The following is a 23,519-nucleotide window of genomic DNA, read 5'->3' as shown; positions in this document are numbered from 1 at the left end:
TAATAAAATTAAGGAAATATAGAGTAAATAATTGAAAGTAAATATAGATTAGAGTATTATTATACAGACCAAGGGACTCATTTATAGATTATTTATGTATTTAACTCATTATAAAACATTAAAATGGGCTGAGTATTGTGACTCATACCTGTAATCGCAGTGCTTTGGGAGCCTAAGGGGAAAGGATTGCTTGAGGCCAGGAGTTTGAAATCATCTTGAACAACACAACGAGACCCCCATCCCCACAAAAAATTTAAAAATTAGCCCGATGTGGTGGTGCACACCTGTAGTCCTAACTACTGTAGAGCTTGAGCCCAGGAGTTCCAGGCTGCAGTGAGCTATGATCACACTGGTACACTCCAGCCTGGGCAGGCAACAGAGCAATACCCTGTGTCTAAAAAGAACAAGGCTGGGAGTGGTGACTTATACCTGTATTCCTAGCATTTTGGGAGGCCAAGGTGGGAGGATCGATTGAGCCCAGGAGTTTGAGACCAGCCTCGTTAACATAGTGAGACCTCATCTCTATAAGTTTAAAAAATTAGCTGGGTGTAGTGATTCGCACCTGTGGTCCCAGCTACTCAAGAGACTGAGGCAGGAGGATCACTTAAGTCTGGGAGTTTGAGGCTGCAGTGAACTGTGATCATGCCACTGTCTTCTAGCCTTGGGTGACAGAACGAGACCGTCTATAGAAAACATAAATAAAATAAATTTAACACCACCCCCTCAAAAAAACCATTAAAAATGGTTCCTATTGTTTATTTACTAAACTAAAAGGAGTTTTAATAATTAAATGGACTACATACAACTTTTCAAATTGTTTGGAGCAATTTAAGTAGAGGCGCAAGTTATTCACTTAGAATGGTGTTTCCTTATCTGGTTATAGCTGACCTTTATATAGGCCTTTTAAATTTAGAGGTCAACTGATAAATGTTGGCTTTGCCTCTCAACAATTTGTTGTCTTTTGTTTCTTCATGGTGGAAGGAATTTAAAGTAAACTTTAAAATTTTAAACAAATTATTATAAATTGGATAATGGGAGATGTTACTTTTCTGTTTCCCAGTGTCGCTAAAATTAGTAGGTATTTATCACCAGGAAAAATATTCAAAAAATTAATATAAATAACTTCTAGTCATGTTAATAGAACTAGAAACAGTTTATATGTCTTCCAAGTTACCTATGACATGGGGAGGAGGTAAAGATAAAAGGAGAAGAAACAAGCAATAAAACAGAAAGCAAGTAGCAAGGAAACATTCCAAAATAGGAAAAAATTACATGACAAGTTAAACCAGACTTGTTATAACAATAAATATAAGTGGGATAAGCTCACCTTTTACAATCAGAAGGCTTGCTGCAATGTTTTTTTCAAAAGTATAAAAACATACTTTGTTTTATGATACACATAAAAAAAATCTTTTAAGAACTTGTAAATGAAAGGATGGCATACCATGCAAATTAACAGAAAGAAAGCAGAAGGGGGTCATAATATTCAGTATGATAAAATTTAAAAAATAATTAATGGGACAAATTATAATAGTGATGCATATAAGCTGTAATGTTGATGTCAATAATCTATATGTACCCTTTGCCATTACGTAATGGCCTTCTTTGTCTCTTTTGATCTTTGTTGGTTTAAAATCTGTTTTATCAGAGACTAGGATTGCAACCCCTGCTTTTTTTTCGCTTTCCGTTTGCTTGGTAGATCTTCCTCCATCCCTTTATTTTGAGCCTATGTGTGTCTCTCTGCACATGAGATGGGTCTCCTGAATACAGCACACTGATGGGTCTTGAATCTTAATTCAATTTGCCAGTCTGTGTCTTTTAATTGGGGTATTTAGCCCATTTATATTTAAGGTTAATATTGTTATGTGTGAATTTGATCCTGACATGGATATTTGATGCAGTTTCTTCCTAGCATCGATGATCTTTACAATTTGGCATGTTTTTGCAGTGGCTGGTACTGGTTGTTCCTTTCCATGTTTAGTGACTCCTTCGGGAGCTCTTGTAAGACAGGCCTTGTGGTGACAGCATCTCTCAGCATTTACTTGTCTGTAAAGAATTTTATTTCTTCTTCACTTATGAAGCTTTGTTTGGCTGGATATGAAATTCTGGGTTGAAAGTTCTTTAAGAATGTTGAATATTGGCCCCCACTCTCTTCTGGCTGCAAATCAAAACCACAATGAGATACCATCTCACACCAGTTAGAATGGCAATCATTAAAAAGTCAGGAAACAACAGATGCTGGAGAGGATGTGGAGAAACGGGAATGCTTTTACACTGTTGGTGGGAGTGTAAACTAGTTCAACTATTGTGGAAGACAGTGTGGCAATTCCTCAAGTGTCTAGAGCTGGAAATATCATTTGACCCAGCGATCCCATTACTGGGTGTATACCCAAAGGATTATAAATCATGCTACTGTAAAGACACATGCACATGTGTGTTTACTGTGGCACTATTCACAACAGCAAAGACTTGGAACCAACCCAAATGTCCATCAATGATAGACTGGATTAAGAAAATGTGGCACATATACACCATGGAATACTATGCAGCCATAAAAAGGATGAGTTCATGTCCTTTGCAGGGACATGGATGCAGCTGGAAACCATCATTCTCAGCAAACTATCACAAGGACAGAAAACACTGTGTGTTCTCACTCATAGGTGGGAATTGAACAATGAGAACACGTGGACACAGAGTGGGGAACATCACACACCGGGGCCTGTCGTAGGGTTGGGGGAGCTGGGGGAGAGATAGCATTAGGAAAAATACTCAATGTAAATGACGAGTTAATGGGTGCAGCAAACCAACATGGCACATGTATACCTATGTAACAAACCTGCACATTGTGCATATGTACCCTAAAACTTAAAGTATAATAAAAGAAGAAAAAAAAAGAATCTATATGTGATAAATAATATAGAACTAAAATATAAAGGTCAAAAACATGCAAAGAATAAAGAGAATTTTTAGAACTCAATAGTAGTTTAAAGATTTTAGAATACTCTTCTGAGTCTGTAACAGATAAAACTGATAATTATTCCTATATTCTGTAATTTAATTCAATTGATATATAAGACAAGGAACTATATATTCTGAAAACAAAATACCTTCTCTTTGATGTATGAAATGTTTATAAGAAATTACCATGTTTTTGGTCACAGAGAAAATTTCAGGTAATTCCAAAGAGTAGAAATGGGTTCCACTGGATTCTCTGCCTTCAGTACAATACAATTGGAGCTAAAGTAATACAGATAAAGAGGAACTCTGGTAATTTTCAGATCTTTTCTTACAATTCTTGGGTCAAAGGAAAAAATAAAAACTGCAGTTCTAAGCTATTATCTGCATAATGTGATAACATGCATTTTGTTCTGTTTTTCTGGTAAACTAATTATTCTGATTTCAGAAAGGTAAAGGACAGCATTCAATAATAAGTGTTTCTTCACCCTCTGTAAAAAGGAAGGCATTTTTGATGTGAGATATAACTCTGAAAAGACTCTTAGCCTTGGGAACCTGTAAATATGCTGGATTCTATCATAGAATGCACATTAGTAGTAAATTATTTAGGATGGATATATGGAAAATCCTCTATAGTTTCCTTATAGATGCTGTATTCAGTGTGATTAATTTTTAACAGAGATACTTGTGATACCCCTATGGGAAGGAGAAGTTATGGCAGATTGATTGAACTATGTATAATGTCTAGAGATTTTGGGTTCTTTTTACCTCTGTCCCTTGTTTGCATCTCTTGTTCAGTGTTCCTCTAGGCCTCAAATTCTTCGTCTGTGAATGAGGAAGTTGGATTAAAATATGAAGTTATTTATACATGTTATTTTTATATAGCTGTGAATAAATTTATTAAGTGAATACTGAATGTTGACTCCTATTTAGTCTGTAGGGTTTAAACTTATGCTCTGATGGGGGAGAGAAACAGGCTTAGGATGCCATGAAAGCAGAGACAGGCAAGTATATCTTGGAAGGGGAGAGGAAAGGGCATTGGGGAAATTTTCACAGAGTCAGTGTGACATCTGAGCTGGTCTTGAAGATAAATGAATTTGTCAAGTAAACAAGAAAGAGAGTTCTAGGCTTAGGAAGTAGAATGTACAGAGGCAGAAAGAGTGTATTTTACCTTTGGAAAAACACAGGCCATTCATATGATGCTTAGCATGGGATTATGGAATAGCAAGATATTAAACATTGAGGTATATCGCACACAAATCGTGAAAGCTTATTATGTCATACTAAATAATACGGGTTTTAAATTAAAGACAATGACTAACCATGGAAATGTTTTCTATTTGGGCATGACACTGTAAAATTTAGTTGAAATGGATACAGGGATAGCAGTTAGAAAACTGGCAGTTCAGGTGAGACATGAATGAGTCTTAATTAAAATAATGGCAATGAGATGATATGCAGATTTTTATCAAATGGATAGGCTTCATAGGGTCTGTGGAAGCCCTGGAAATGTATGTAAGATTTGACATGAATGTATTTTCCTTGGGACATGGTTCATACATTTCATCTGATCATACAACAGGGCTATTAGTGTAAATATACATATAATGGGGAAAATTGACAGGATGACATTCTACAAACTATGAAGTTAAAGAACTTTAAATTTTATTTTCTTCACTAATGACTTCTCTTTTTTTTTTTCTTCACTTTTTGTAGCGGACAGGGCAAAATCTCAGCAAGTTCGAACCTCTAGTACAATAAGGCGAACCTCCTCTTTGGATACAATAACAGGACCTTACCTCACAGGACAGTGGCCACGGGATCCTCATGTTCACTACCCTTCATGCATGAAAGACAAAGCTACTCAGGTAAAAAAAGCAAATCAAAATCAGTTTATTACCCTGCACTTCTTCTGTTTTGATCACAGTAAAGAAAATGTAATATAATCAAATTTTCCCAAATTTGAAATAAATCCAACCAAGAAGAAAGGAAAAATCCATTGTTTTAAATAAACTTTGCAAGAATTGTTTTTTGTCATCTGGATTTTAGAAGTTTTGAAATTCTTTAACACTTAAATAGCACATCAGTCTATATTACATAGTTTTAGATATTTACATTTATTAATGTCTAAAATTAATAGACATTAATTTTAAGAATTGCTTTGCAATAGCAATTAAAATGACTAGTAACCATTTTAGAAAAATATAATTTTTTAAAGAAGAGTTTGCACAATTCTTGAAAATAATTTATAAAGTAGTAACACATGCTTAATGAAATCTGTGTTGGAGAATTTATTTTTTTCTGTTTAAACCAAGACTAAAAGCCTTCAGAGGGAAATATAAATTAACTGTCACATTTTCCCTATTTTTGGAAGGATCTCCAAGCTTTTGATTTGAAAAGCTTTTCCTCCATGTCAGGAAAAAATCTGAAAACATCTTTATTCATGATTATCTGAGTTCTTGACCATACCTTCATAACTGTAGTCAATCAGCATTTATTGGCATAAAGAAGAATACTAAAAACATAAGAGTTAGTCATAGGCTTTAAAAAAACCTGGAGCACAGTTAGGTAGATAAGATACACATTTATAAAAATTGGTAAAAGAAGACAGTATGTAATTAGATGTTAGATGAATGGAGTAGGTAAATGTGAGGGCATTCAAAGGAAAGAACATTTTGGGCTTTGTAGGTTAGGGAAGTAGAATAATTAGAGTTTCATGTCTGAAGACTGAGGAAAAAGAACGTTTTGGACATGATCTATAGAACTCTGCTTCTCAGTTTTTGTCATTTTCTTTCTCAGGCAAGCTTGAAGCTGTGAAATTGGCTGCTTCTTTATCATCTAGCTCATCAATTCTGTCCTTATAATATTTTATGCTGCTGTACTCTTTTGCTTTCCATTCTTCATTTAGTGAGGAAGACAATGAGTTTAATATGGCAGGCAGTGGAATTTCCAAATAGAAATAACTAGCAAAACTTAGAGGTGTGGGCTTGGACAATTAGAGATCTGGACACAGATAATTAATTCAGAACCATCCTTCCAGAGGAGTTAGATTCACAAATATGATAAAATGTAGGTATAGAAAATAAAATTTAAAAATAATTAAAAAAAGAAAATTTTAAAAATGTAGTTATAGAGTATGAAGGAAGAAGGTCAAGTGATAGAGGACTTAGTTTTTGGAAAGGTACACGCACACACAACAAAACTAATGTATTCATCTGAAAGCAGCAAGAGGAGGAGGTAGTTAATATTTATTAACTATGTGTGGTATACTGTTTGTTTTATAACTTGTTTCATTTAATTCTCACAAGACCATTGCAACATTACACAGATGGAAAAGCAGTCACTCAGGGAACTTAAATGATTTATCTGGGAGTATAACGCTAGAAAGTGTTGGAGTCAGATTTCTAACACAGGCTAATCTATTAACCAATATGAGCTCCATTTTTATTAAAATAGGATTATAGGATAATACATACATACATATGTATGTTATGTATATATGTACCTAGTGCTGTAACATTGCACTAAAAAATGGTAGCTATTGTTTTTAGATTACCAAAAACACTCACAAAAAAACCAACATATGAAATGTAGCTATGTGCTGACAGTGTCCAGAGGGAAACATCTTGCTTTTTTTTTTTTTTTTGAGACAGAGTTTCACTCTTGTTGCCCAGGCTGGATCATGCCTATCATGATCTCGGCTCACTGCACCCTCTGCCTCCCAGGTTCAAGCGATTCTCCTACCTCAGCTTCCCAAGTAGCTGGGATTACAGGTGCCCGCCACCATGCCCAGCTAAGTTTTTGTATTTAGTAGAGACAGAGTTTCACCATGTTAGTCAAGCTGGTCTCAAACTCCTGACCTCAGGTGACCCACCCGTCTTAGCCTCCCAAAGTGCTGAGATTACAGGCATGCGCCACCGCGCCCCACCCAGAAACATTGTCTTATTCGCTCTTCACAAAAACTCTGAAAAAGAAGATAAGCCAGAGAAAGATCGAAAAGCTAAGTGAAAAACTGGAATAGTGAAGCCTTAGAAATCAGAGAGAAAGCTATTCTAAGAAAGGAAAAATTGTTGACAGTATCAGATGCTAAAGAGAGATCATGGTGATTAAGGACCAGATTTGGGGATCAGAGGCACATTGTCTTGGAGAGTGCAGTATTGGAGATAATGGTAGAGTAGGAGACCCAGATATTTGGGAGTTAAGAGAGTGATGTGGAGATAGAAGAAAATAACACTGGATATGTTTCTTACACAAGTCTGTTTTTTTATCTGTGCAGTGGGGTTAATAAAACCTAACCTATGATATTACTATGTGATTAAGTATGATACTATTGAAGGCAAATTTGGCAAACACTATATACACATTTAAGTTGTGAGTAGTATATGTAGACATGCCCACTTGTAACATTTGCAGGGTCTGCAGCAAATATAAAGGCCAATATACTATATGTATGTAGGTTAAATTAACAAATTATTGAGTAAAATATACTTTGTCCTCCCCCCCACCAATGACAATCTTCATATGGACCTGGAAGATGAGGTTTAAACTAAGAATTCTCAGATTCTTCAGAGTTACGTGCCAGTATATGTCCACATGGGCCAGGCCCACTGGGCCCACCTCGTCTGAGCCTAAGTCCCATTCTCTTCCTACCCTACAATCTATTCTGTATTTTAAGCTGGCTTTACACATATACTTGGACCCACCAGTCCTCACATTCAAGTGCCATCCTCAAGCAAGAACCAGGGAACAGGTCTGCAGACCTTAGAAGCCAGGCCTACTGCTGTTTGGTCAGGAAGTTCCTGGTTTTAGATTACCTGGAGTACAGTTTACAGCCAGGATGGGCTCGTAATGTCCATGCTTTTTGCTCCCAAAGTCTCTTATCCCATGGGAAGGGGCATGGCTGCTAGAAGGCTAGAGCAATTTCCCCTAAATTTTGAGGTCCAGGATAAGGGCTTGTCTGGCTTGCATCTATCTGGATGTAGGTCATTTATTTGAGAAGCTTGACATTGAAAAGAAGGTAAAATATAGGACTCATTTTACAGATAAGGAACCCGAGGCTTAGAGAAGTTAAGTAATTTATACATCATTACATAGCTGTACATTAATATGTACCATGTACATATTATGTAACGATGTAACATACATATATATTACATCGTTACATAATATATACATCGATGTACATATTACGTAACGTCGTAAACAATGTAACATACATATTATATATTATATCGTTACATAATATATACATCGATGTACATAATCGTTATGTAATATGTACGTAGTACATATTAAGTGTGAGGACAGTGAACCCAGACCTGGCTGATTCTAAAGTGTTTCCTTTTTTTTCTTCAGCTGTCTGTTGCCTTTTATGGCAACTACTAACCACTAACCTACTTCTTGCCTCACAAGCATAAGAAATGGTCTTGCCTTAACCATCTGTTAGTTTAATTGGAGATACAAGAGATGAACATATGAGACTTTTTATGGCGTCATCCGTTCCTCCTGGATTAACTGTTGAACTCTTAGGGTGGAAAGAAGTAGTTTTATTTATGTAGTGGAATTATGTAGTGGACATTGATGGAAGGAACGTGGTATACTCAACTTGCTACAGACATTAAACACCTGGGTTGTTTGGCCTTAGTGGAGGGTGTCTCCAGGGTGTTCTTCCTTTTATATTTCTATGTTTCAGCTCCCTTAATTATTGAGAGCTTGACATAAAAAATTTAATATGTTTAGTATGTTTATATATTAAAAAGAAGTAGCATAGTGTTGTGAAAAGATTGTAGACTTTGGAAGCAGATCATGTATTCAAATCAAGGCCCAGTGAGGGAACTTTCTGGGATTATGGAAATGTTAATTTTATTTAAAAATTAGTTAATTTTAATTAAGTAAAAATTATGTATTAGTGGTGTACAACACGATGCTTTGATAGGCACACACATTTGAAATGATTATATCAGTCTATTTAACATATGCATTTTTTTATGTGTGGTGAGAACACTTAAAATCTACTCTCAGCAATTTTCAAATATACAATATATTTCACTGTAGTCATCAAGATACACAGTAGATCGCTTGAAGCTGTTTCTCATAACTGAAATTTTGTGTCCTTTGCCCAGCATCTCCCAAGGACCCCTAGCCTCTGGTAACCACTATTCTACTCTCTATTTCTGTAAGTTAAATGTTGTATATCTTTTTTTTTTTTTTTTTTTGAGACAGGGTCTTGTTCTGTTGTCCAGGTTGGAGTGCAGTGGTGTGATCTCGGCTCACTTCAACCTCTGCCTCTCAGATTCAAGCAATTCTCAGGTCTCAGCCTCCCAAGTAGCTGGGAAGTAGCTGGGACAACAGGCCCCCGCTACCACGCCCAGCTAATGTTTGTATTTTTAGTAGAGGTGGAGTTTCGCCAGTAGAGGCTGGTCTTGAACTCTTGGCCTCAAGTGATCCACTAGCCTTGGCCTCCCAGAGTGGTGAGATTACAGGCCGGAACCACCATGCCTGTCCAGTTGTTATATGTCTTAATAGAAGTTTGAGTTATGTTGATGAATTCATTTATCGGAACTTACCCAAGTGTACACTTGTGCATTTTGCTGTATAACTTTAAAAATACAGAATATGAACAGAAAACAAATACTGAACTCAGATGTTTAGAGATGAAGTATACTGCCGTCTGCAACTTTGAAATGAATAAAAAATAAGATCAATTGATGGGTGGATACCTAGATAGATACCTAGTGGAGCAAATAGAGCAAAATGTTATTTGGAGAAGCTGAGTATTGGCTTTATAGGCCTTCACTGAACAGTTTTTTTTTTTTTTTAACTGTTCTGTTTGAAATTTTTATTAGTAAAATGCTAAATAAAAAATTCATGGCCCACCGACTTAACTGCTTTGTGACCCAGTCTTAAGCTTTCTTTCCTGTAAATTGAAGTTACTAATACCCGATGTGCACATTCACACATTTATTCTAAGGATTAAAAGATACAGCTTTACATTTTTAAGACCTCTGAAGAAATGGATCACTGCCAGTTATTTAGAGTCATCTGTTTAGCCTTGTAGAAAGAAAAACTAAAATCCATTTGTGAAATTTAATACTTTATTACTGTAGCCTTGCAGATACAACCTTTTTAAAACAAAAAATGTATTACCAACTCTTAAAATTGAACTTGCAATTAAGGTTACTGTAATAAGAAAGTAATTGTTCTTCAGTCTTCACCCCATAGTTTAGGTATAGTATCTGGACAAATTTTAAATTCTGTGTTTGAGTGTGTTTTTAAACGTGAAAGTAATATATATTCTTTGTAAAGTGGCCAAGTGATAAAAATAACATATACAGCAATAATCAGAGGTATTTCCTACAACTTCCCAGGTATAGTAGTGATTAGAGCTGTTCATAGATATTGGCATTCTCTCTCCTGGGCACATGGTAGGATTCTACTTCTCTGCCCACTTGAAGTTAAGTGTGGCCATGAGACTTGATTTGGGAAGAAGCTTTAAAGAACTGGTACATTCTCTCTGATGGGGAAGTAACTGTTCTCTCCTACTCTGTCCATCTGGGTCACTGACAGTGACAAGCATAACCTTCTTAATGATCCATACATGTAGTATGAGCAATAAATTAACATTTGCTGTTTTAAGTCATTTGGATTTGGTGATTGTGTGGTTACTATCCTATAATCTAGTCTTTACTGACTACTATGCAATGTATAACCCCTTTAAAGAAATTTTTGTAGGCCTTTCAGAGCATAGTATGTTATTTTCTTAATTAAAAGCTTTTCAAAAGATTCATTGTGGGCATAAAATCAGTATCAAAATAGAATGAAAAAAGTGAGCGCTAGAAGTGTTTTTTTCTTAGAGTTTTGCCATTTGCTTAATTAAGTTGTTTTCTTAATCTTATTTAAACTTTAAAAAAATTGTATCTTAATAGTTTATTTTCCTGTTATACCTTTCTTTGAGTTTTATGGACCTTAAAACTTTTTCTGATACAATTAGATGCGATTTTCTTTGTATGAGTAGTCCATCCAAAACAGCCCCTGGAAACAGGCTACCTCAGCCTCAAAATGTCACCTCTCTTGAAATGTCCATTAAACTAGAAGACATGATGGTGTTAATCTACAGAGTTGATTTTCATTAACAAGCTTTCTACAAGTGAATGTATTCAGTCTTAAGAGGAGAAACCACCACTGTCTTCTTCTTCTTTTTAAATGAGGATTTAAAATGCTTCTGATTCGATTTATATTTTAATAAAATGATGGATTTAATGCTTTTTATATGTAACTTGTAAAAGAAAAAAGTTACTTGCGTCAACATAGAATTTCCACTTTAGGAATATGCTCCCTGCCAAGGTCAACATCCTATCATAATATCTTATAAAATCTCTGTGCTTCTCAGTTCTTGCAGGGATGCTTAGTGATACATTTATAGACATTCTATAATTATCCCAGAATGTTTTTAATTCAGCTAAATTAAAAGAAATAAATATTTCAGGTTATGTATTTTTGGGTTTTGTCTAATTTTGTTTTAAAAATAATGCTTTCTGATGGTAAAATAATCCATGTAATATAGAAGGACATGAATAGTAGTCACTAACTCCCTAGACCTACTACTTAAAGTATTATTAACAGGTGTTTTTTGGGGGGTACATATTTTGAGAAATTTTCTGTACTATAGAAATATATTGTTTAAACATATACACATAGAGATGGAATCATACTTTATACCATGTTACTGAGTTGCTTTTTCCATTTGATGGATCATGGGCGTCTCTCTTTATAAAATGTAAATCCCTACTTCATTTTTTTTTCTATTATTTAAGTTGTGGTAAAATATATATAACATGCTAGCCAGGCATGGTGGCCTGTGCCTGTAATCCCAGCTACCCAGGAGGCTGAGGCAAGAGAATCGCTTGAACCCGGGAGGCAGAGGTTGCAGTGAGCCAAGATCACGTCACTACACTCCAGCCTGGGCAACAGAGCGAGACTCTGTCTCCCCCCAACAAAAAAAAAAAAAAAGAAAGTAAAAGAAAAAAAGAAATTTACCATGAATGAAAATGAATTAACCATTTTTTTAAATGTACAGTTCCATGGCATTAAGTGCATTCACATTATTGTACAACCATTACCACCATGCATGTGTAATACTTTTTCACTTTTTCCAACTGAAGCTCTGTATTTATTAAATACTAGCTCTCCATCCTCCCCACCACACCCCAGCCTCTGGTAGCCATCATTCTACTTTCTGTCTCTGTGAATATACTCTAGGAACCTCATATGAGAAAAATCATACAGTATTTTCCTTTTTTGTCTGGTTTATTTTACTTAGTATAATGATTTCATGTAGCCATGTGTCAAAATTTCCTTCCTTTTTAAGGCAGAGTGATACTCCTTTAGAAATACATACCACATTTTCTTTATCCATTCATCTGTGGGCATTTAGGTTGTTTCTGCTTTTTGACAGTTGTGAATACTACTGCTAGCAATATTAGTGTATGGATATCTTTTTGAGTCTCTGCTTTCCGTTCATATATATATATATATATCTCCAGAACTAGAACTGCTAGATCATAGGGTAATTCTGTGTTTAAATTTTTGATGAACTGACATACTGTTTTCCACTATGGCTATACTATTTTATACTCCCGTCAGCAACACACAGGGGTCCCAGTTTTTTGTTTTGTTTTTGTTTTTGTTTTTTGGAGACGGAGTCTCGCTGTTTTGCCCAGGCTGGAATGCAGTGGCATGATCTCGGCGCATTGCAAGCTCTGCCTCCCGGGTTCACACCATTCTCCTGCCTCAGCCTCCCCAGCAGCTGGGACCACAGGCGCACACTGCCACGCCTGGCTGATTTTTTGTACTTTTAGTAGAGACGGGGTTTCACTGTGTTAGCCAGGATGGTCTCGATCTCCTGACCTTGTGATCTGCCCACCTCGGCCTCCCAAAGTGCTGAGATTACAGGCGTGAGTCACCACGCCCAACCAAGGGTCCAGTTTTTCTGCATCTTTGCCAATAGTTATTTTCTTTTTTCCCTTTTTAAAAAATAATTGACACCTGGTATCTTACTGTGATTTTTGATTTGTGTTTCCTAAATGATTAATGATGCTGAGCATCACTTCATCTGCTTTTTGGCAATCTATATTTCTTTTTTGGAGAAATGTCTATTCAAGTCCTTTGTCCATTTTTGAATTGGGTTTTTTGTTGTTGAGTCTTAGGAGTTCTTTATATATACTGGATACCAATCTCTTATCAGATACATGGTTTGCAAATATTTTCTCCCATTCTGTGAGTTGCCTTTTTATTTATTTATTTATTTTTTTGAGATGGAGTCTCGCTCTGTTGCCCATGCTGGAGTGCAGTGGTGCAATCTTGGCTCACTGCAAGCTCCACCTCCCGGGTTCATGCCATTCTCCTGCCTCAGCCTCCCTAGTAGCTGAGACTACAGGCACCCACCACCACGCTTGGCTAATTTTTTGTATTTTGTAGTAGAGACGGGGTTTCACTGTGTTAGCCAGGATGGTCTTGATCTCCTGACCTCGTGATCCACCCGCCTCAACCTCCCAAAGTACTGGGATTACAGGTGTGAGCCACCACGCCCAGCCAGTTTCCTTTTTATTCTTTTGATAGTGTACTAGTTTTAAATTTTGATAAAGTCCAGTTTCTCTATTTTTCCATTTGTTGCCTGTACTTTTGTTGGCATATTCAAGAAACCATTGCCAAATCCAGTGTCAGGAAGCTTTCTTCTTCCTTTCTTCTAAGAATTTTAGCCTTTAAGTTTAGGTCTTTAATCCATTTGAGTCCATTTTTGTATAAGGTAAGAGTCCAACTTTGTCCTTTTGGATGTGAATATCCGGTTCTCGCAGCACCACTTGTTGAAAAGGCTGTCCTTTTCCCTTTGAATGGCCTTGACACCCTTGTCAAAAATCAATTAATTGACCGTATATGTGAGGGTTTTTTTCTGGCTGCTGTGTTGATTACAGTGGTCTGTACCTTGTGGCCCTTTGCGTTACACCATAATTGGGAAAGATTTTTTCCACTATCAGTTAAGAAATTTCATTTGGGCCAGGCGCGGTGGCTCAAGCCTGTAATCCCAGCACTTTGGGAGGCCGAGACGGGCGGATCACGAGGTCAGGAGATCGAGACCATCCTGGCTAACACGGTGAAACCCCGTGTCTACTAAAAAATACAAAAAACTAGCCGGGCGAGGTGGCAGGCGCTTGTAGTCTCAGCTACTCGGGAGGCTGAGGCAGGAGAATGGCGTAAACCCAGGAGGCGGAGCTTGCAGTGAGCTGAGATCCGGCCACTGCACTCCAGCCTGGGCGACAGAGCGAGACTCCGTCTCAAAAAAAAAAAGAAATTTCATTTAAACTATATTTTCTTTTAATAGTTTTATGTTTCTTTTAAAATATTTGTTTCTTTGATATTTCTGGAGTTTATTTTGATGGAAGGCATGAGGTGATATCCAGCTTTATTTATTTTTCAAGAGTTTATCTTTTCCCTGCTGATTTGAGATACCATTGTTATATCATAAGTTTCCATTCTTATTTGGATCTCTATGCTATAGTATATACCATTAATATCTTTTTAAATACTGAATTATTTTAATTGTATTGCTTAGTAATTCATTTTAATTGTGTGGCTAGTCTTGCATATTTTTCTCAATTTTGTAATTTGTCAAATTCCTCAAAATGTTTTATATTACAATTAAATATGAATTCAGGGGAATTTATTACCATATTGAATCTTATCCAAGAAAGGGGTATATCTTCTTATTCATTCAAGTGTTATGTTTGCCTTTCAGAATATTTTATAGCTAATTATTGGAACAACACATTTCTTGTTAAACTTATATCTAAATATTTTGTCTTCTTTGGTTGCTGTTGTAATTAGGATATTTAATATCTAATTTATGTACGGGACATCTTCAACTTGACTTTTCTTGTTTCTAGTAATTTTTTAGGTAATTTTCTTTGGTTTTTCAGGTATACGATCATCCAAATAGTAATTCTACATCCTTTTTGTTATTTATTTTTTGCTATGCATCCTCTTTTGGAGTTGAATTTGTTACCACTCCCAGAACCAGGTAAACTAACAGTTATGGTACTGAATGCCTTGACTCTTTTTTTTGGGGGGGACGGAGTCTTGCTCTGTTGCCCAGGCTGGAGTGCAATGGCATTATCTTGGCTCACTGCAGCCTCCACCTTCTGGGTTCAAGTGATTCTCCTGCCTCAGCCTCCTGAGTAGCTGGAATTACAGGTGCCCGCCACCATGCCCAGCTAATTTTTTAATTTTTTAGTAGAGACAGGGTTTCACCATGTTGGTCAGGCTGGTCTCAAATTCCTGACCTCAGGTGATCCACCCATCTCGGCCTCCCAAAGTGCTGAGATTACAGGTGTGAGCCACCGCACCCGGCTGCCTTGGCCTCTTTCTTGACTCTAATGGCAATGTATCTAGTTTACTCACTGGACAAGATATACTGACATTTGTTGTGAGGCATGTGTGCTTTTTATACATAAGTATGCATGCTTATTTTACTAATGGTTTTTCTTGTTTTAATCAGGAATAATTCTTTATGTGGAAAATGCCATTTCATCAGTGAATATGTTTGTTAATTTTATATTTGTTTTTTATTCAGCAATGAGTTCTTACTTTTTTTTTTATGAGCCTTAGAGTGTTTTCACACTTGCTTCATAAAAAGGTTTTGCAAGATTTCCTTCCTCTGTGCTCTAGCATAACACAGTATAAATATCATCTGAATTATCTGTCACTTGGATCTGAAAGGATTTTACCTAAGTAACTTACTAGCCTAGTATGTTTTTGGATTGTAGCACTTTAGAAAATTTTCTTAATTTCTTCCACGGCGCTTGGTCTCTTGGTTGGTATCAGGGAGAGATTTCAAAACTTGTATTCTTTGAGGGGTGAGAGATGAGGTGGTTAAATCTTAAATAAAATTATGTATACTGGTACTTCCCTTTCTCCAGGTGATGTCGTTATTATATTTGATATTTTATTGTTTTAAATTAATATTTAAAAGTTAAACTGTGAAACATGAGACATGCCAAAAGCACATAAAGCAGTTTCTCTTAATCTCATAAGACTTCAGTGTATGGAGTTTTATGATCCTGCCTCTGTGCCAGCATCTTTCCCTAGAAATCTATTTGTTTTTATTTGTTTGTAAGAAACAGATCCAGACTAAGTACTTAGCATTTGGCTTTAGGCAACATTCAATAAAATTAACTAACTCTGAACTAAAACATATATATTCTTTTCTGTTGATGTCATATTTAAAGTACCTAGCCTTTTCCTCCATACCTGAAAGGAGCTTGGTTGGAGAGGACTTTAGTCAAAGGAATAGGTGATGTACCTCAAATACTTACTGATAAAAAAAAAAAAAAAAACTTTGTTTTTTCTCTCTGATCAGAAATTCATTTCCTGACCAAAAGTCACACTTTATACAGCTGTCTGAGTTTCCTGTGCCCTTGTCAAGGGCTTGCTGTTGAAATGTATTTAAGAAACAGCAGTTGCTGAAACATTTTAGGGGCTGGGGGACTTCTTCATGAAATGGAAGCAAGCCTGAAGATTTAACTGTTTTTGCCCTTTAGATTGCATTCTAGGGGTCTAAATTATTTTTGTGGAGCTGACAGCTGTTGAGATCACCTTTACTTTTTCTCTCAGCCATCATCTAATTATGAGACAGAGGATTGTAGAATCCTAGAGTTGAATAGTTCACACCAAATTAGTTATGTTCCTGGTTTGGGGAGTAATTTGTTTGGTTGCTAAAGGGATATACTCAGCTATATTGATGAAAGATTTTAACCCATAACTAAAATATTTAACATTTTATTCATTAGTTTCAAATCATCTCTAAAATCACCAAAGTCAAAATTGTACTTATTAAAATTAATAGGTTATGTGTTCATTTGTTTCAAAAGTAGAAAGTATATCATGAAAGGCCTTTCCCATACCCCCATTACCCCAATACTCAGTTTTCTTCTCTTTATAAGAAACATTTAGCTGGAAACAAAATTAACCTGTTTTTCTTCTTTGCTTTCTTATGCCTTTGCCCCTCTAGGTAAAATTGTGAAATAGGTTGTATTTATTAGGACTAACACTTTTACTCTGGTCCTCTGACCTGTGTTGGTTCTGTACATTGACCTATACGTTGGTTCTCAACCTGTTATAACTTGTATCAATTTTCTATGAAAAATTCGTGTGATATTATTAAACAAAATTTACTGAGAAAGACATTTTTATGTTAGAGACATTATGCCTTAACAATTAAGATTGGCTAGATGCGGTGGCTCATGCCTCTAATCCCAGCACTTTGGGAGGCTGACGCGGGCAGATCACGAGGTCAGGAGATCAAGACCATCCTGGCTAACATGGTGAAACCCTGTCTCTACGAAAAATACAAGAAAAAAAAATTAGCCTGATGTGGTGGCAGGCTCATGTAGTCGCAGCTATTCGGGAGGCTGAGGCAGAAGAATGGCGTGAACCCGGAAGGCGGAGCTTGCAGTGAGTCGAGATCGCGCCACTGCATTCCAGCCTGGGTGACAGAGTGAGACTCCATCTCAAAAAAAAAAAGTTAAGATCATAGAGTTATCATAGTTTAAAATTAGGTCATAGTTTATGGTATGGTATGAGAAAGCAGTATGCCTCTCAAGGTATATTATTTTGTATAAATGAATGAATAAGTGAATGATTGATATGGGAGATACCATATTGTTAGGAACCAGTATAAACCAAGGGAAAACTTTTCCATGCTATTAGAATTCTAACAGCTTTTGGGGGACAACTATTATTATTAACATAGCCTGTTGCAATGAGGATTATATGAAATAATCCATGTTAAGCTTCTAGCACAGTATCTATGACATAATAGACACTGATACATATTAGTTGCCTTTGATTAGAATAGATAGTATTTTACTGTTACCAGGTTTAAATATAATAATATTGAATTAAGTGGACAGGAAAAGTCATTATTACTAGTATCAACTATTGATTATACAATTATGAACATTAAGTCTGGACTGGTAGGAAATGGCATAGAAATGATACAAATGACCCCAGAGCATGTGACGGCTCTAAAATTCAATAAACAATCCCTGGTAGGTCAGGATTCATTCAGTCAGGAGTAGTTATTGTGTGTTTGCTGTCTTACAAATATGAAATGGTGCTTCAAATCTATAGGTTCAGGTGCAGGAGAGTGTATTTACATTCTTATGAAAACCACTCCCTCCTCCATTACTTAGTTATCCTATTGGTGATATTCATGTCATCATCTTAGCACTATTAGTTTTTATGACTTTAGGGGGTGTTTTTTAGAATGGTGTGAAAAATATTTTTGGTGGTATGTAGTAATCACCTGTGTTGCTGATTTGCTGTCAGATGTAAGAGATTTTGAAACAATAACATGTTCAAAGCTAGCAAGAAAAATGAGTGGGTATATGGTTAACATGACATCTTGAGTGCAGAATCCGTATCTTACTGCTTTCAATTTTTTAGTCTAACGCTGGTTTTCAAACTTTAGAATCCATCAGAATCATCTGAAAAGCTTGCTTAAAAAGTAAGAAGTATATTTCTGGGCCTTATCTAAGAGTTCCAAATCTAGTAGTCTGAGGATGAGCCTGATAATTTGCTTTTCTAACATGTGATGATGCTGCTCCTCATCTGGGGACTGCACTTTGAAACTGGTCTAACATAATGAGCACAAAACTTAGCATAGAGTCGGAGCTTGATAAAAAAAATTTGAATATATAACTGCTGCTATTACTCAGTTCCTAAAGCTTAAACAAAACCTCTAACTTTACATAAAATAAAATGCAGTCTTAACTTTCACAGTGTTTTGCTTGAGCTGAATTCTGCCTTTTTCTACACTCTTTGCTAACCAAAGCAGCTATTTACTATATCTGGTTACCACTGTTCCCAGAAAGGCAAAGGATAATTATACTAGAACCACAGTCTTTTGTGCTGCTTTGTAATACTTCATCAGGATAGACTTTTCAAAATAATATTTTAAAAAAAGTTTTAAAAGAAGTTAAAAGTTTTTTATTAGTCAAAAGAGAAACAAATTGTTGTAAACAAAAACAAATATTTGAAATAATGGAGGTTGTCATTACTATCAAATGTTTTTAATTTAAGATAGTCTGTGGTCGTAATTATTCTAATTTAAGTATCATTGATTTTTCAGCTAATCCATTCAGTTCTAGCTAGAGTTTATCATGTCTATAAGTAACTATAAAATAATTTAGCAGTCAGTACTCTATTTCTGAATCGATATAAACTACAATAAAGTTAAGACCAGTGATACCACATAAAAATACTATTTTTAACATTACACAAGATAAGACGAATTTTGATGTTTTGTTTAGGATTTTTTTTTTTTTTAAAGCTTTAGACTTTTTGCATGTTGACAAAGAATGTTTTTTGCTAGGAGTTAGTTTGAGCTGGTTTGAAGTTGATAAAACTAAAAAGCATATTGGCCCTTGCTAGTTAGTGAATAAAGATACATATAACAAAAGCACCCAGTATTTAAGCTTCTTGGTTGATCTACCAAAAATAATTTTTCTAATGGTATTCAGTTTGAAGCCTCCTTAGTCCTGTGCAGTGGGATTGTTCTCTTTGTATTTTACTTAGAGAAAAAATGGTTCTCACACAGGTTGGAAGGGAGGATGGCCCTAGAGTTTGGAAAGAAATTTCATGTTCTGGACTTTGGTGACTTCCAGGGAGTGAGAATAAAAAAGGACCCCTTCTACCTATAGGTATCCTTTTCACATAGAGGCCTTTTTTTTTTTTTTTTTTTTTAACTACCTTTTTTGTTAACAGTCTTACAGATAGGTTTTAGTTCTGCATTGTTCAAGTGTACAGAAGTTTCATTTCTTTTAAATGATGGTATGATATTACAATTTTTCCTAAATTTATTTGACTGTGGTACCCTTTTTGTCTACTCTTGTTAACACCAAGGGCATGGTTATATGTAGCACTATTTAAAAAATTCTAGTCTAGATTAACAGACAGGATAACAGACCAGTTGGAAGGGGCTGCTTAGTGATATGAAAGGAAAGAACTTTTGCTACTTTGTGTTATTTTCCTGATTGAAATGGTAAAACATTTCTCAAATACGCAGGTTTAATAAATTGGATTCAAGTTAGTTCACCTTCTGTGACTTCTTAACCATCAGCTTTAAATAGATTTGATTTTGGTAGCCATCTTTTGGTTTTGTTTTGGCTAAAATAACTCATTAAAAATCGGTGGTTAGTGTATAGAACACTACTCTCCAATTGAACTTTCTTCAGTATTGGAAATGTTCCATATCTGTGTTGTCCTATATGACAGCCAGTAGCCACAGATGGTTATTGAGCTTTTAAAATGTGCTAAGTGTGACTAAGGAACTTTAGTTTTTTTAAGTCCTCATTAATTTAAATCTAAATAGGCACATGTGGCTAGTAGCTGTTGTATTAGACAATGCAATCTATAGAATATATTTGTAGAATAGAATATTTTCATACGTTTAAATTGATGAAATTAAAACTACTTTGGGGATATTTTGGAAAGAAGACTCTGATGACTATACTTAAATTATATGCATTCTATAGTCACATGATTGAGAGAACTCTTTCAGTCATTTTTCTCTTTTAAAAACTATAGTCATTTTCACTTAAAGAAGGAAATATGTTCTGAGAAAGCCATCATTAGGCATTCATCGCTGTGCGAACATCATAGGGTGTACTTACACAAACCTAGATGGTGTAGCCTACTACACACAGGCTATGCAGCATAGCCCATTGCTCCTGGCCTACAAAACTGTACAGCATGTGACTGTACTGCAGACTGTAGGCATTTGTTACATAGTGGTATTTGTATATCTAAACATAGAAAAGGTACAGTAAAAATATAACATATAAAAGTAGAAGATGGTATACCTGTATAGGGCATATACCATGGAATGGAGTTTGCAGGACTGGAACCTGCTCTGATTGGGTCAATGAGTCGTGAGTGAATGTGAAGGCTTAGGCTATTACCATGAACTACTGTAGACTTTCTAAGCACTGCACATTTGGGTTACACTAAGTTTATAACAAATATTTTTCTTCCTTCAATAATGTTAACCTTAGCTTACCATAACATTTTTACTTCATAAACTTAATTTTTTTAGCTTTTGATCTTTTCATAATAACGCTTAGCGTAAAACACAAACATATTGTACAACCGTACCAAACTATTCTTACTCTATAAGCTTTTATTAACTTTTTTGTTTTGTTTTGTTTTGCTTTTAGACTTTTTTTTAAAAGCTTAGACAAATATACACATTAGCCTAGGCCCACACAAGATGAGGATCATCAAGACATCACTAGGTAATAGGAATTTTTCAGCTTCATTATAATTTTTTGGGACCACTGTTATGTATGCCATCCATCATTGACCAAAACATTGTTATGTGCACATAAATGTACATATACTACTAACTTCTTTTGTAAGTAATTCTTTTGTGTAAATAATAATACACTCTGAAATAATTGAATAGGTTTTCACATTCATTTTTAAGAAAAGTATAATAGGAAGAAAGAAGATAATCTGTGAGATAAGAGAACTCAGATTTAGTTCCTTTTGCCATTGGCATGCTTGCCAGTATTGAAGCAGTTGCAGAATTTTTGTGGCTATTAATGTATCTGTAAGTTGGAGATACAGTATATGTAAATGTCCATTGAAAAAACAGCTGTACAAAATGAACATAATTCACATTATAAATGTTGATTTTGAATAATTATGGAAAATGCTAAAAACTTGACTCACTTTCTGTGAATGTACTTTGAGTTATAAAGATTATGATCCTTAATCTTTTCATTTTGATAAGAGTAATGCTCAGTTGGTAGACAGGTAAAACATTAAGTTATATAAATTATCAAAATAAAAGTGACTAAACAATTGAATCCTTTTGGAATAAATTTATTATTAAGGATACAATTATTTGGAGGCTGAATTATTTTCAGAGTAGGTCATCTAGGACGGAACAGGAAATTCTAATAAGTAAGTGTTTTATAAGCAACTTATTTAATATATTGATACCTCTTATCCATGGACTTGCTGATTGAATAAAATATTTTACTCTGTCAATTGACTTAACAGCTTCATTTTACTTGTGAACTGCCCAAGCAGTTTATTTTTGTATTTATTCAGCTAGCATTCGTTTGTTAGTGGTTTTTTTTGAATATCATCACTTTTAAGATGTGGTGATTATTTTAAAAGTTTTCCACAAGCACTTTGAACTGTATAAAACAGAACTGATGACTTCTTCATAAGAACTTATATATTATGTAGTCACAAGTATGGCCTTAATATAAATGATACCTTTTCAGCATGTAATGAAAAGTATGTAATGAAAATAATTTTAAAGCTGTATATATTTACTGTGACAATCATTGCCCTTTAAGTAGTGGTTTTTAATCCTTTCTAATTTACGTTACACGAGAGTCTTCTCATATATTAAAAGATGATATTTTAATATTGTTTAATTTTTTTTTTTTTTTTTTTTTTTTTTTTGAGACAGAGTTTCACTCTCGTCGCCTGGGCTGGAGTGCAATGGTGTCATCTTGGCTCACTGCAGCCTCTGCCTCCCGGGTTCAAGTGATTCTCCTGTCTCAGCCTCCCAAGTAGCTGAGATTATAGGCGCCTGCCACAAGGCCCAACTAATTTTTTAGAGATGGGGTTTCACCATGTTGGTCAGGCTGGTCTCAAACTCCTGACCTCAGGTGATCCACCCGCCTTGGCCTCCCAAATGCTGGGATTACAGGCGTGAGCCACCGTGCCCAGCCTATTGTTTAATTTTTTAATACAACTATTAAATGGTCTTAACCACTGTATGGCATTATTTGGGATTTAGTGGTTTGTCTTGCATTTGAGGTATATATTAATGGCTAAATAACTGAAAATCATATTTTAGATAAAAATGATTATGTTTTCTGACATACAGTTCAGGTTTTTTAGAAGATGTATTATTTTAGTTTATATTCTGTTTATTTAGCTTATATTTTACTATTTTAAATCTTTTTCACCTTTATAGTAACTTTGTTTTTTATGTAAAGATGCCTGATATTTTCAAAAAAGATACTAATACTTACTCTTCCCCAAGAACAGAAAAGTAGTACAGTCAGCCCTCTAGCTAAATATTTGAATATAGGTCATTCTTAATACTACTGTTTTTGAGATACTTTCATTCATTTTACCTCTATCAAATTTAGTGGAAATACCATTTCATATTTAGTTTGGCTATTCTCTTTAAAACACCAATACACATATCTTTACAATTCCCTTTGAATTTTATAATTAAGTTATTAATGTTTTGATGTGAAGATATCAAATGTTTTAAGTAAGATGACTCAGAGACATCTTTGAGCATATATAATTCAGAATATGGCAGAATATTTTAAACATTTCACAGGGTCACGAAACTCTTAGCATTTAAAGGATTTCAGTATAGTTATCTAACCGGTATGTGCTAAGAATTTGAAATATGTTTCAGTTGCTTGAGATTAGGAAGTAGAGATAAAATTTCATATATATATATATATATA

The 23,519-nt window shown here is 35.1% G+C and overlaps 1 protein-coding gene across 1 annotated transcript in view; it reads left to right on the top strand.

Annotated features, from left to right (window-relative positions):
- The window catches only part of GLCCI1 (glucocorticoid induced 1), a 140,205-nt gene that overhangs the window by 35,174 nt on the left and 81,512 nt on the right, over window positions 1–23,519 (top strand). The window contains 1 exon segment of the mRNA XM_017893875.1: window positions 4,672–4,823. Coding sequence (XP_017749364.1) covers window positions 4,672–4,823 — 152 coding nt within the window.

The sequence above is a fragment of the Rhinopithecus bieti genome, unplaced genomic scaffold, assembly GCF_001698545.2.
Source record: "Rhinopithecus bieti isolate Rb0 unplaced genomic scaffold, ASM169854v2 scaffold_23881, whole genome shotgun sequence".
NCBI classification, from domain to species: Eukaryota; Metazoa; Chordata; class Mammalia; order Primates; family Cercopithecidae; genus Rhinopithecus; species Rhinopithecus bieti.
This window is presented reverse-complemented; position numbering and strand designations above follow the sequence as displayed.